Source organism: Rhinatrema bivittatum, chromosome 3, assembly GCF_901001135.1.
Source record: "Rhinatrema bivittatum chromosome 3, aRhiBiv1.1, whole genome shotgun sequence".
NCBI lineage: Eukaryota > Metazoa > Chordata > Amphibia > Gymnophiona > Rhinatrematidae > Rhinatrema > Rhinatrema bivittatum.
Window position 1 is genome coordinate 119,285,407 of NC_042617.1, and position 15,889 is coordinate 119,301,295.

The following is a 15,889-nucleotide window of genomic DNA, read 5'->3' on the forward strand; positions in this document are numbered from 1 at the left end:
AACAAGCTCCAAGTGTTAAGTTTCATCTGCAATGACATTCATCAAGTGGCGACATTCAATCTTATGAGTCAACAGAGTTACATTTAAGTTCATTATCAAATGTTCCATCACGCGGTGGTTTTTGAGTCAATAGTGTTTTCCTACATGCATGGATGTCAGCATTTCATATACACATTCCCCTGCTGTAGCCTTTGGTCAAAACAGAGGTCCTTTGTTGGGGATAGGTGGAAGGGACCGAGTTTTGTATATTCTATCCATGCATAGGAAAATGTGGAACTACTTGCCTTCTGCATAGGGGCTCAACTACAGTAAATGGAACTGGACATTTGGAGTTAACTGCTGAATACATTTGCTGCAGAATTCTTATATTTTGGCCTGTATAAATATAAATGGGTATTTTTTTATGCCAGTTATGATTAGAAACATTTGAACAAAGTGATATGAACTGGCTTTTTTGCCCAATATTTTTGAATACAGTTTATTGACTCAAAACTGATAAAACTATATTTAAGTATTTTTGGAAAGGAGATTTTTTTTATTCATAGAGGTTTTTTGTTAAGTAGTAGAGCGTAGTGGGGTTTTTTTTTTTGTTTGTTTTCAATCTTTATTATGTGTAAAACCGTTCATTTAATTAATACCTAGCCACAGAAATAAACTATATTTAGAAATTCTAAAAAAATAAAAATAAAATTGTGCAATCTCTTTTCAGAAAATAGCTGCCTTGATACTTGTACTTAGATTAAAGAAAAAGATGGATCATCTGTTGGTTTAATTAAAACCTATTTCTTTCACAGATTGTATCTAAGGCAGTGATGCTTCTCCCTTGAGCACAAACTGCAGAACTGAATCAGGCTATACTTACTCCGCTTACCTGGAACTGGTCAGCTGTACAGGCACTCATCTCAGGAGATACAGGGGGAGTCTGGCCTATTGAAGCTATCTTTTCTGCAGCAGATACTGGTTTCAAAGGTTCTTTGGTGGGTTCCAACATCCCCTGAAAAAATATCACGTACTATCAAAGAGCCACAGAGAGTGGGAAGGAAACTTTGATCTGTCTAGCAATAGAGATCTGTGCTGGCAGCACTAAAAGGCTCATTCTTGAAGGAGGCTTCAGTTAAGCCTTTAGTCAACAACTGGATCTGAATCTCCTGAACTATTTGGCCTGAGGATGTGACAGGCAAGAAACAACTTAAGCATGTCAAATGCACTTTTTGCTTGGCTGTGCCCTTAGTAGTTCTGCAATAAACACAGAATAGAAGAAATACACAGAGACCCAAATTAACATATATAGGGGTTGATTTTACAACTTGCGTGCGTCCATGTGCGCACGGTTCCCAGCGTGGGCACATGGACGTGCCAATTTTTATAACATGCATGTGTCACCGCGTGCATGTTATAAAATATATCATCCTTCAGAACAGAAGTAAGTTACGCTCGCTGGCTAGCTGCCGGCGTGTGCTTCCCCGGGACAGGGCCTAATAGCCGCTGTCCAGGCTGGTCTCCGCCCAGACCATGCCCCCCCTTTTCGTTGGCCCAGCACTTCTGCACGTATCGGGGATTACGCGCATGGCCAGGCCCTTTCTAAAATGCGCTCAGCGCACACATGGCCCGGCCATGTGCATAACTCTCCCAGTTTTAACACATGCGGGCCATCGAAAATTTGGGTGACAGCGAATTACACTCTTTAAAACTGAATTTTTAAAAGAGCTATAAAGACTCTGCAGCTTGCTGGCAGTACTGCGTAGGATATCCAAGTCTGGAGTTTGCTTTGATGAAACACACTCCATGGAGACATACAATCACAGGCCTGACCCATAAATGAGAAACACTGTTTCTTGGTAGCCCATTTCTGTTAAACAGTTCACTAAGAAGTGATGCAGTACAGGGCAAAGTGGAAACCATCTAATACTAACCCAGTGCAATCTCTGTTCTAAGCATTATCCTCCTGGTAGCAGCTTATAATGAAACCTAACACTGAATCGTGTTAAGCTTTTTTTCTTTTTCTTTTTAATAAAGTGGAGACTTTCAAAGTACTTCTTACGGTAAATTTCACCTTTTCTCCAAAATAGAAAGGGAGCCATTTAGAACAAGAAAGTAAAGCATGACTATTCTTTCATTTTCTAAGTAATCACTGAACTTTTGGAAATAGCCACGTTTGGAAGCTCGTCAAAAGGGATTATTACAGAAACTCACACTTATCTGACTGCTACATAAAATGCATGTGATGTCATTGGAGACAAGACAGAATGAACCAATCATAATTTTGGCTGAAAATGTAGGTGATACCTTTTTAACTGGACTAACGTATTTATGGAGTGCAAGGAAATCTGTGACATTCTTCTAAATACAACGGTTCCCAAGAACGAAAGAAAATGCCATTAAAAGAACTCCAGAATCAGGAAGCTGAAACTAATGATTTCTGCATGTCCTCTATTGTTACATTCTATGCAAACCTTTGTACAAAGCAGGCAGAGATTTTATTTAATGTTTAATTCTGTACAGAGTAAGGATAATATATCATAGCACGATATCACTGGCATGCCCTCCTTATAGTTTGTTCAAGACTCACAAAACCTTCTCGCTGTAGACCAACTACTAATATTCTGGATCCTTTGCTGAAAACAATCACTTTTGCCAACAAAAATATACCCCATGTGAATAAAATATATGCATAGCATTACATGCATATAAGGGTTAGAGATTCGATACAACCAAATAACCTTGCTGTATCCTAACTATAATGGTCTAAATTAACAAAAGGCAGGTCATTTAGAGTTAGGGAGGTTCCACACTCATACCACAGCATCCTTTTGCATGCAATTACATTATACACATCTTTTTTTTCACATTACACCAAACATAACATTTATTTTTTGACCTGGCAGTTTCCTTTTGCTCCTTTGCCCTTGCAATTCAATTGGAACAACATTTGGGAGATGGTACCCTAAGCCTTCATTCTTAACTACCCAGAGATTTCCCCCCATTTCCCAAAGATCTTTGCAGTGAAGATTCTGGGCTGGGAGCCATGCAACAGGGGGCTTCTTCCTAAACCCTGAAATCGTAGACCCTGAATCTAGCCACCGTCACCCTTAAGCAAGAACCACGACCCCTCTTCTCCCCAGGGGCTGTGAACTCTGCTTCTACAGCAAGCCCAGTTCCAGCCAACCCAGGGAGCAGAAGACTCAACCCGGAGAACAAACTAGAGATCTTATTCATGGCAGTGCACAGCACTTCCCATCTGAGCCACTGATTGATAATCATTTGGAAGGATTCTTAAGGCACTTTGATGAATTTAGCTAAAAATATTTGGGGAAGGAGCTGAGGTGAGAAAAGGGATGGTGGGTCATATGGCTAAATGTTTGTTGGAGATGCATGGTTTTGAGAATTATTGCTTAATATCATACAGTAGTTACATATAAGTGAATAATGTGGCCATTAGGTCAGACTTAATATGTGATTTTCTTCACTGTGGTAGGTACAACTTACAACATAGTAAGCAATGGTAGATAAAGAGACCCAAATAGTCCATCCAGCTACTCAGCAAGTTTTTTTTAGCATAGTAACTATTGCTCTGTGCAGTTTACCCCCCCCCCCCCCATGCCTTCTGTTAAGAGTAGTAACTGCCACTCCGTGCAGAAATGTTACATCTAAAGTTAACACGTTACCTCATTTCTTAATTTCTATCCTTTAGCCACTGTGTTAATTAAAAAAATACTAACAAAACTCCTCAACAAATTTGAATGCAAAAATCAAATAATTTATTAAAGCTGTTTGCAGAGCCACACAAATGGTCAACATGGAATCTAGCATCTATAGAAAGCACAGATGGATCTCAAATGCTGGTGGATTTTGTCTAGAGCTGTATCATACCAATATGAACACCCACAATACAATTTTCTTTTTGCCCAAGGGAACTCATGTTTTTCTTGCTATTCTAACTGGATGAGTACAATCTTACAGCCAAGTGAAGAAATGGTGAGGACTCCATAGCCTTAAGAGGTTAAAGGGACATACCCATATTGACAGTGAATTGCTAAAAATCAATACTGATATGGACACTCTTTTTTGCAGCAAAACCTAAGACAGTTCAACTTGCAAATGAGGTATTACATTTATTTTATATTGGATATTACCCAGATGAATCTTTATTAAACTACTGCCAAATGAAACAAAAAATTAAACAAAACGGGAAGATTACATAAATCATCTAGAGATGAAACATAAGAATATAAGATTTGCCATATCCTTTTTCCAACAGTGGCCAATCCAAGACACAAGTACCTGGCAAATAACCAAATATTAGATAGATCACAAACTACTATTTCTTATTAATTACTGTTATAGCAGTTTATGGATTTATCCTCTAGGAACATATCCAAACCTTTTTTAAACCCAGTTACACTGACTGCTGTAACTACATCCTCTGCCAATGAATTCCAGAGCTTAACTATGCACTGAGTGAAAAATAATTTTCCTCGATTTGTTTTAAATTAGCTACTTGCTAACTTCACGGAGTGCCCCCTGGGCCTTCTATTAACTTGTTCAAGTCCTTTCATAATATTGTAGATTTCTATCATACCCCCCCCTCAGTTGTCTGTTCTCCAAACTGAACAGCCCTAACTTCTTTAGCCTTTCCTCATAGGACAGCCATTCCATGCCCCTTATCTTGGATGCCCTTCCCTGTACTTTCTCCAGTGCAGTTATATCCTTTTAGAGATGCGGTGACCAGAATTGCACACAGTATTCAAGGTGCAGACTCTCCATGAAGCGATACAGAGGCATCATGACATCCTCCATTTTAATTTTCCATTTCCTTCTTAATCATGCCTAACATTTTGTTTGCTTTTTTGATCGCCACAACACACTAGGCCGATAATTTCAATGTATTATCCACTATGACACCTAGATCTCTTTCCTGGGTAGTAACTCCAAAGATAGAACCTAACATTGTGTAATTACAGTAAGGGTTATTTTTCCCTATATGCATCACTTTGCACTTGTCCATGTTAAATATCATCTGCCATTTGGAAGCCCAATCTTCCAGTCTCTTAAGGTCCTCCTTGATCATCCGCAAATTTGATCACCTCACTCATTGCACCCCTTTTCCAGATCATTTATAAATATATTAAAAATCACGGGTCAAAGTACAGATCTCTGAGGCATTCCACCGATTACCTTTTTCCACTGTGAAAACTGACCATTTAATCCTACTCTCTGTTTCCTGTCTTTTAACCAACTTGCAATCCACAAAAGGACATCGCCTCCTATCCCATGACTTTTTATTTTTCTTAGAAGCCTCTCATGAGGAACTTTGTCGAACGCCTTCTGAAAATCCAAATACACCATATCTACGGGTTCACTTTTGTCTACATGTTTATTCACCCCTTCAAAAAAATGTAGGAGATTTGTGAGGCAAGACTTCCCTTGGGTAAATCCATGCTGGCTGTGTCCCATCAAACCATGTCTATCTAAATATTTTGAGATTTTATATTTTATAACAGTTTCCACGATTTTTCCCGGCACTGAAGTCAGGCTCATCGGTCTATAGTTTACCGGATCACCCCTGGATCCCTTTTTAAATATAGGGGTTACACTGGCCATCTTTCAATCTTCAGGTACATCTGATGATTTTAATGATAGGTTACAAATTTTTACTAACAGGTCTGAAATTTCATTTTTTAGTTCTTTCAGAACCCTGGGGTGTATACCATCCAGTCCAGGTGATTTACTACTGTTCAGTTTGTCAATCAAGCCTACCACATCTTCTAGGTTCACTGTGATTTGGTTCAGTTGATCTGAATCATCACCCTTGAAAACCTTCTCCAGAATGGGTCTCTCTCCAATATCCTCTTCAGTAAACACTGAAGCAAACAAATCATTTAATCTTTCCACGATTAATCTTCACTAAGTGCCCCTTTTACCCTTGATCATCCAACGGTCCAACAGACTCCCTTGCAGCCTGCCTGCTTCGGACATATTTTAAAAAGTTTTTATTGTTTTTGCCTCTATGGCCGACTTCTTTTAAAATTTTCTCTTAGCCTGTCTTATCAATGTCTTGCATTTAACTTGCCAATGCTTATGCTTTATCCTATTTTCTTCTGATGGATCCTTCTTCCAATTTTTGAATGAAGATCTTTTGGCTAAAATAGCCTCTTTCACCTCTCCTTTAAACCATGCCAGTTAATTGTTTTGCCTTCCTTCCACCTTTCTTAACGCGTGGAATACATCTGGTCTGTGCTTCTAGGATGTTTTTTTTTGTTTTTTTTTAAACAATGTCCACACCTGTTGCATACTTTTTACCTTTGTAGCTACACCTTTCAGTTTGAAAGCAATCTTTCCTATGGAAACCAAATTCCTTGAGAGCTAAGATTATTCAGATATGCTCCCTATTTGGAGGCATCTGTGATTGTCATAAATTGAAGTTAAGGTTGGTGAAAAAACTGACCTCTCAAGAGATTTGAATAATCTAGTCATGTGAGAGAAGAAATAATGGATGGATATATTCACTTTCTGTGAAAGTGGTAGTAGGTGCTAGTTTCACTGAAACAAAAGGTGTCTCAAGTTGAAACATGAAAAAAATATGGACTGTATAATCGCCATGTGGCCCACAATATTTTAGGCAGAAATGTGCAGAAACCAGTTTCTGATCTGAAAGAGGATTATTTCGGTCATTTCGTGTATTCTCTGAAGAAGGAGGAATGCTTTTCCTTGTATGGTATCCAAGCAAGCTCCTATAAAGTTTATGATGAGTCCGTTCCATGTTGGATTTTGGGAAAATGATGCTAAATCCTAGGAATGAGCTGCTTGGGGGCTAAGACTGGATATGATCCAGGTGCTGCTCTTTTTTAGATGAACATTTAGTGAACATCCTGAGTTCCATGGAGAAACTGAAATGGAGAACACGATAATGGTAATAATCATTCACTATGGAAAAACAAAAATTTCTTATAACCTTTGTGAACTGGAATGTGTGTATAGGAATTGTTCAGATCTAAATTGGTTAACCAGTTATTGATCTCCAATTGAGGGAGGATGGTCCCTAGGAAACTCATCTTGAACTTTTCTTCAGGTATTTGTTGAGATATCTGAGGTCCAGGATGGGATGGAGACCACTTTTCTTTGGAATGAGGAAGTAGAATCCTGTGTTCCTTTGTGGCATTAGGATTGGTTCCATTGCATTTACAGTGAGCAGGGCTCTTACTGGAGAAGTTGAGGCTGTTCTGTATTTATGGCATTTTTTGGATGACTGCTTGAAGATAGTTTGAAAATTAAACAATATCCTTGTCGTATGATCTTTAATACCCAATGATCTATTGTTATCGAAGACCATAATGGGTTGAATTCTTCCCCCTACTGGAAAGCTGTTTACATCTAATCAGGAAGCTTTTGTGATATTGTAGACAAAAGCCAGGATTAGATTTTGATTGCATTTGTTGAAGAGGTTTGGGCTGTACTCTGTCCCAAGCATGTGGCTGCTCTGCTGCTACTGTTGCTGAAGAGTGGAACCGTGATCTTTATTCAGATCCACTGTTTCTTTTACTTTTACTCCAAAGAGATTATTCTGTGTGCATAGAGCATCAACACATTCCCGTGGAGTGGGCGAGCAGTGGGCTTTCAACCAGGGTTCAAATCCCACTGCTGCTCCTTGTGTCCTTTGGCAAAAGATAACTTTATCCTCCGTTGCCTCAGGCACAAATTTAGACCTAGATTCATCATTCTGTTATATCAGAATGATGAGCCGTGCGAAAAAAAAGAGGCAGAGGGCAAAACTGTGTAGCCAGCTGCATCACAGTGGTGTGTTTTCGCCTGCTACGGTTGCAAGTGGGCCGCACAGTTTCAGACCCATAGTGCCATGGGAAAAGGTGTAGTTATTTCCCGTGGTGCTGCCGGGACATAATTCTGCCCAAACCCCGCCCATACTCCCTAATTTGCATTTACTGCTGCAATGCGGCCGGTATTGCGTGCAGTAAGGCACTAAAGCAAGCGATACCAGCATATCGTAGTTTGATGAATGACCTGGTTAGATTGTGAGCCCTCTGGGGACAAAGAAATAACTACAATACCTGAATGTAATCCGCTTTGAAGTGCTGAAAAGCAGAATATAAATAAATAAATATAAATAAATAAAATATAAATAAATCTTCACAAAGATTCTGGCTCCAATGGCTACTGCAGAGGGGCTGGAAGTAGTATCAAAAGCATCTTAAGCTAATCAAATTAAATTTTTCCCACATTATTCTGCTTCTTGCACTACAGCAATGAAACAATCCACGGAGTATGAAGGAAGTTGCTGGGTCATGTCTTGCAGCTTTTGTACCATATACAGTTGGTAGACAACTATCCTAGTTGTTGATATAGCTGATTGGAAAATCTTTTTTTGCTATGGTGTCCAGTAACTTGGAATTTTTACCCACCCAAGGTACTAGAATGTGTTTTGGGATGCTTTCCTTTTTTCCAAATCTGATTCCACTACTACAGACTGATGAGGGAGTTGTACCTTCAGGTGACCAGGACAAGACTGAACTCTGGAAATGACATATACTTTCCCTACTACTGGTAATACAGATAAGGGCATCTGTCACATTACTTGGAGTTCTGTAGTAGTCAGTGAACTGGAACAGCTACTATTTGTTTTGGTGCTTGAATACATTTTAGTACATCAAATATATTTTCTCCAGTAAAGTAAACAATTGCTTTTGCCATGTTTTGGACAAAAGCAGGATATGACATATCTTCTGGCAGAGATATACTTCTGGAAGGCTATGCAGAGGAGTCTCATATAAGACTGGTGGACTCTTCATCAGAATGGTATGGCTGAATTATATGATGATTGTGATCCTTTTTGAGAGTCAGATAAAACTATATATGGGTCTTCCGTCTTTGGACAAATATGAACTCACTCACTGAGTCACAGCCTTAAGTCTATTATCTAGTTTGATAAGGCAGAATACTAGATTGAGTTTCAGATTTCGAGGACATGGATTCCAAAATGGGAGACATTTGTTCTAGCTAGGATAGAGGTGGTGGAGAATCTGGTATATTAATGAAATAGCTTATGTTGAAGTCAAGCCTCATTTTCCTTATGAAGGGCTGCTGTCCCTGTTTGGGAGAATGAATCCAGTAGAACTATTTGATTCTGGAACTAGAATTGGCATAGATATTTGATTCCAAAATGGCTGACCTAGCAGGAAGTACCTGAAGTCGCTCCGCAGGCTTTCAACGTTTTTTCCTGTTATGCCTCATTCAGGCAGGAAGAGAAGGGCCAGAGAGCGTGAGCAACTCTCTGATCCCTCTAGCAACACTGTGCATGGCCCGATGGATGCTTATGTTTGTTGCTGAGGCTTGGTATCAGGGCTGTGTTTGCTGGAGGAAAGCCAGGAAGGAGTAGCACTTGGCCCCCTCCCTGAGCTTTCGACCTCCCTATCGTCCAAGGAACAACTTCACCCTGCCAATCCGGTGGAAACCCGAGCGTCTGACCCGTTTGGTTGGGATATCGATTGTGGAGACTGGGGATGTTATGTTCCCTGGTGGGATGCTGAATTCAACGCGGCTGGCTCCAATGTTGACTGAAGAACTGAGAGGTGCAGGGGGCATAGAGGTCGGCATTGCTGCTGGACATGGTGGAGCAGAGCTTGGCTGGTTGTCTTCGGTTCAGACCTTTGAGCTGGTAAGACCAGTTGAATTTACCCTGGAATCCATTTGGGAAGCGATTCAAGCTTTGAACATTAATATTTCTAATTAGATTAAGCTAGTCTTTAGCTATATGGCTGATTTAGACGGTCGAATGAAAGTAATGGAAACTGAGATGTCAGCTAATAAAAAGAATTTTGAGTCTTTGAGGAAAGATTTTGATACAACTACTGATTTGCAATGCAATATTTTGAAAGAGAATAAATGGCTTACATCTAGACTAGAATATATGGAAAATCAAGCGAGAGGGATGAACCTGCGTTTCATTAATTTCCCCAAAGATCCACTTGTGGCCCCAAAAGAAATGTGGAAAAAAAATACTTGACTAAAATCTTGAAGCTTCCTGAGCAGACATTTCCATTAATATCTAAGGTTTATTATATACCTCCTTTCAAGAAGGGCATTAAGAACATAAGAACATGCCATACTGGGTCAGACCAAGGGTCCATCAAGCCCAGCATCCTGTTTCCAACAGTGGCCAATCCAGGCAATAAGAACCTGGCAAGTGGCTAACCACATCCTCTGGCAACAAATTCCAGAGTTTAATTGTGCATTGAGTGAAAAAGAACTTTCTCCGATAAGTTTTAAATGTGCCACATACTAACTTCAAGGAGTGCCCCCTAGTCTATTATCTGAAACAGTAAATAACTGATTCATATTAACCAATTCTAGACCTCTCATTATTTTAAACACCTCTATCATATGCCCCCTCAGCCGTCTCTTCTCCAAACTGAAAAGTCACTTGGATGCAGCTCCATCACTGCTCTCTAAGTTAATGGTGGGGGTGGAAGGGAAATAGAACCAAGAGCTAAGAGAAACAGATAAGTATGAGAGAAAAGATGTGTGAAGCTTGCTGGGCAGACTGGATGGGCCGTTTGGTCTTCTTCTGCCGTCATTTCTATGTTTCTATGTTTCTATAAGTCCTAACCTCTTTAGTCTTTCCTCATAGGGGAGCTGCTCCTTTCCCTTTATCATTTTGGTCGCCCTTCTCTGTACCTTCTCCATTGCAATTATGTCTTTTTTGAGATACGGCGACCAGAACTGTACACAGTATTCGAGGTGCAGTCTCACCATGGAGTGATACAGAGGCATTATGACATTTTCCGTTTTATTCACCATGCCCTAATTCTCAATATTCTGTTTGCTTTTTTGACTGCCGCAGCACACTGAACCAACAATTTCAATGTGTTATCCACTATGACACCTAGATCTCTTTCTTGGGTTGTAGCTCCTAATATGGAACCTAACATTGTGTAACTATAGCATGGTTTTTTTTTCCCCCTTTAAGCATCACCTTGCACTTATCCACATTAAATTTCATCTGCCATTTGAATGCCCAATTATCCAGTCTCAAAAGGTCTTCCTGCAATTTATCACAATCTGCTTGTGATTTAACTACTCTGAACAATTTTGTATCTGCAAATTTGATTACCTCACTCATCGTATTTCTTTCCAAATCATTTATAAATATATTGAAAAGTATGGGTCCCAATACAGATCCCTGAGGCACTCCACTGTAGATAAAGATGGGATGCAGGCTCTCTCTCCTGTTAAGAAATCATCTTTAGATTTAACAGCAGTACTGGAAACTTCTCAGAAGGACTTGGTAAAAACCATCTACTCTGTTTCTTTTCTTCTTGATTCTGATAGAGACTGGATTTTAAGGTTATTTTTTCGTCATAGCACAGAATTTTTCCTGAATTTGAAAGTTTATCCCTATCCAGATCTCGCACGACAAACACAGAAGATAAGAAAGCAATTCTTATTACTAAGGCCTAAAGGTTTGGAGATAGGGGCTCTATTTATTTTAAAGTTCCCTTGCAAAGGCATTATTAAGTATTTGAATGTTTCCTATACTTTTTTTCAACCTTCACAACTGACATCTTTCATAAGTAATAAATTTACCTCTTTTACTTGCTCTTCTCCTATGCCTAGCTAGGTTGCATAAGTCTAAGATTGTCGTTCAATTTGTTATCGGCGTCTCCTGCTAGTTTCCTTTCCTTTTTTTTTTTTTTCCTTCCTTGGTAGGGAAAATTACCTGAAGAAGTGATATTGGAATCTCTATATAGAGGAGTGAGATTTGTGAAACTTTAATCTTTCCTATACTTTTAATTTTTTTTCCTTATACTTAAATGCTTATTCCTGTTCTTCACGTGATTGCAACTTCAAGTGTTTTCTTGAAATGTATGTGGAAAAAAAATGCAAAATTAAAAATAAAAATAAATAAATTGGCATAGATTGTTTGGCTGAAGTGGATTGGGAATGAACTAACTTTTTTGTTTGGCGCCAATATTTGTATTTTGGCACTGAGAAGTTGTTGGCACAACAAGGTGTGATACTTTACTTGTCAATGGCACCTTTTTCTATGCTGAACAGTAATGGTGCCACAGGCTTCTTCCTGTGTGCCGATGAGTTGTCAGCATCAACAGGGCCTACCTTGGCTCCTGTATGCTTCAACACCGAAGAGTGCAACTTCTGTTTTTCTTTGCAGGAGGTGTGATGGCAGCCTTTTTTGATTTAGGTGACAGACCCACAGCTGGTGATTATTTCCTCTTTGTTGATCCAGAGGCTTGAGGAGAACTTAAGAATTCTTTCAGCATGTAGCTTCTTGATCTTCTGGCTCTGGGAGACATTCAAGCGCAGGCAGTGCAATTAGGTACACCATGCAATGGGTCTAAGCAGCAAACACAGCTGTTGTGCTGATAGGAGCAATGGGAGCATCTTTTGAAACCTGATTGGCTGTCTGCCATTGTAAAGAGAGCTGAGGCTAGATTAAACTCAATTTTGAAAAATAAATAGTAACAAAAATAATTTTTTTGAAAAACAATATGACAAAGGAAAGAAAAAATAGAGAAGCCGCAAGAGCAAAAAAATTTGATGAGCTGCTGAGAGCTCGCAAAATTATGTATTTTTGCATGAGTGGAACCTCTGCACATGCTCAGAAAATCTCATCGGGTTTTCTGAACTCTGAGAGAGCTTTTCATTTCAGCAACATTTGATAACATCACACACTTGTGTAATAGATTACTGTCTTGCTTATACATGGGGAAATATTGCTCCCTGAGCTATTTGGATCCTATTCTGTATGGGGTAAGTTTTGACTCTGCTTCAAACCTGGTTACTCTGAAGGGTTCAAATGAATTGAAGAACAGCATTTAGAAAAATGTTTCAATGACGACTTGGCAGTAGAATATTTCTATTGGCTACAGAGTAAGTCTTATTTCTTGCCTTGTGTACTTTTGAAATACTACACAGTACTCAAGAGGGTACAGCTCTTTTTAAAATTCTATCTTATCCCAAAGATGTCCAAGCAGTCCTGAAAGCAAGACTAAAAACTGGTACCTCTGTTTTTGGATTATATCACTAATCTCTCTGTTAATGAGGACATGCCTTCTCCTGAGGTACAAAATATATATATATATATTTTTTAAAGATGCAAGACTGCAGAGTAAATGGAAGCCATCAGAGACAGACATCTAGCCAAGCTCATTATAAGGGCCTTAAAAGCTCTTTTAGGAGTCAAGAGATCTGATTATTATAATTTTATATTAGAATGGAGGCAATCAATCACATGCTTCCATTAGCTCTGTTAAAGTAATAACAACACAATCCTTCAGTGAAAAAAATACAGTACAGATGTTTCTATATATTCAGGATTTCCAGCACTGAGTATAAGAATATTAACCACTCCCACAGAACTGATAATATTAAAAGAGTTAAACACACTAGTTTAAAAACCTTGTTTGAAAAGAGATAGCTGAGAGGGGACATAATAGAAGTTTATAAAATCATAAGTATGGTGCAACGATTAAATAAAAGGACCATTATTCACCCTTTCAAATAATACTAAAACAAGCGGACACTCTATGAAACTAAAGACCAGCAGATTTAAAACAAATCGTCGAAAGTACTTTTTCACTCAGTGCACAATCAAGCAGTAGAATCTGTTGCTCAAGGGCATGATCAAAGTGACTAGCAAAGCTAGGTTTAAAAGAGGTTTGGACAATTTTCTGAAGGAAAAAGTCCATAAAATATTAGCCAGGTAGAAATTCATTGCTATCTCCAGAAGTGAGAAACAACAAATAGATCGACATTTTGTGATCTGCTTGATATTTGTGATCCCAACTGGCCACTGTACAAGACAAGATGCTGGGCATGGCATTTCTTATGTACTTATGAGTCCCCAAGCCTTGCTACTTGGGATGCTGTGGAAGTTGAATTCACAATCCCCGAGGAGGAGTCCCAGCCATCGAAAGAGAGAGAGAGAGAAAGCTACTGTTCAGGCTCAGGGAATATGAAGTACAAGTTCTGAAGGAAGCTGTACTCTGGCTGAGGATGTTTGCTGCAACAGCTGGAAAATATGGGAAGTAGGGCTGTGAAAAGAGATGGCAATAAAGGATTGAAAAAGCCTGGGGAGCAGCAAATGAAGGCTCATGGTTCAGTAGCCCCAGTAAGGGCAAGTTTCAATTGTACTAGAAATCCAAAACAAAGCAGAAACAAGATGCCAGGCAAAAGAAATAAATACCTGCAAAGTTAATAATGATTAAAAAAGTGTTTCTACAACCTGAGCACTCACAAACAAGAGAGGAAACATACAACAGACTAATGAATTTGACAGTCAATGTTCTGGACAGAACTGCATTATACACTATATAAACTGATTAACTTTATTTTCACAAATATACATACAGCAAATCTGCTTACCGTAAACAGTTTTTCTCTGTAGACAGCAGGATGAATTAGCCATGACATGCGGAGGATGCCATTTGGCAAAACTGAACAGACCTCTCACTCAACTAGTAGAGTTTTTGCTCTACTGACCATTTGCAAGAATTCCCACATGGGCATAGCCTCATGAGCCCCCACTCAGTTGATTTTATAACTAAATCTAGTTAGGTAGTCTACTCTCGAGGGAGGCGAATCGGTTTTTAGCAGAGCTAATTCATCCTGCTGTCTACAGAGAACACTTTTTACAGTAAGTAAACTTGCTTTCTCCATCGACAAACAGGGTTGAATTAAACATAACATATGGGAAGTCCCAAGCTGAGGGCTGCAGCGGAGTGTTTACTGAATAAGCAACTCAGACTACTGGGTGAACAGGCTATGCAAAATTACTTGTTCGAATTTACCGTCACTTTTTGAGAGACTGCCCAAACAGAAATGGGACAACCGACGACTATGTTGCAGCTTTGCAGATGTCTTCAAGAGGTATGGCTGGCAGATGAGTCATTGATGCAACCATAGTTTTAACCTGATAAGCTTTGATAGTGTCTGTAATTTGTAGTCCTGCTAATGTATAGCAGTGCACGATGCAGTCTGCAAGTCAGTTGGATAATGTATGTTTGGCCACTGCTATACCCAATCTGTTAGGATTGTAAGAGACGAATAATTGCAAAGCCTGGCAATGTGGCCAAGTTGTTCTTTTTTTCACTAAGTCAAGGTTCTCTCACAGTCTAAGGTAAGGCTTTCTCACTTTCATGTGCATGCAGCCTTGAAAAGACGATAGGTAAAATGATGGCTTGATTAAGAACATAAGATATGCCATACTGGGTCAGACCAAGAGTCCATCCTGTTTCCAACAGTGGCCAATCCAAGTCACAAGTACCTGGCAAGTACCCAAACATTAGATAAATTACAAGCTACTATTGCTTATTAATTATCGTAATAGCAGTTTATGGATTTTTCCTCTAGGAACTTATCCAAACCTTTTTTAAACCCAGTTACACTGACTTCTGTAACCACATCCTTTGGCAATGAATTCCAGAGCTTAACTATTCACTGAGTAAAAAATAATTTTCTTTGATTTGTTTTAAATGATCTACTTCATTTGAAGTAGATCATAGCAGGATGAATTAGCTAACTTCATGGAGTGCCCCTGGTCCTTCTATTATCTGAGAGAGTAAATAACCGATTTACATTAAATTGTTCAAGTCCTTTCATGATTTTGTAGATTTCTATCATATCCCCCCTCAGTTGTCACTTCTCCAAACTGAACAGCCTTAACTTCTTTAGCCTTTCCTCAAGGGCAGCCATTCCAAGCCCCTTATTTTGTTCGCCCTTCTCTGCAGTTTCTCCAGTGCAGCTATATCCTTTTTGAGATGCGGTGACCAGCACACAGTATTCAAGGTGTGGTCTCACCATGAAGCGATACAGAGGCATCATGACATCCTCCATTTTATTTGCCATTCCCTTCTTAATA

General features: G+C 39.2%; 1 protein-coding gene across 5 annotated transcripts in view; it reads right to left on the reverse strand.

Annotated features, from left to right (window-relative positions):
- The window catches only part of AFTPH (aftiphilin), a 157,762-nt gene that overhangs the window by 30,702 nt on the left and 111,171 nt on the right, over nucleotides 1–15,889 (reverse strand). For 3 of the 5 annotated variants that reach the window (XM_029593631.1, XM_029593634.1, XM_029593632.1), the window contains one exon: nucleotides 863–994. In XM_029593631.1, the coding sequence (XP_029449491.1) occupies nucleotides 863–994 (132 nt within the window). The remainder of the gene's footprint in view (nucleotides 1–862; nucleotides 995–15,889) is intronic. The other 2 variants (XM_029593635.1, XM_029593633.1) reach the window with 1 other exon arrangement.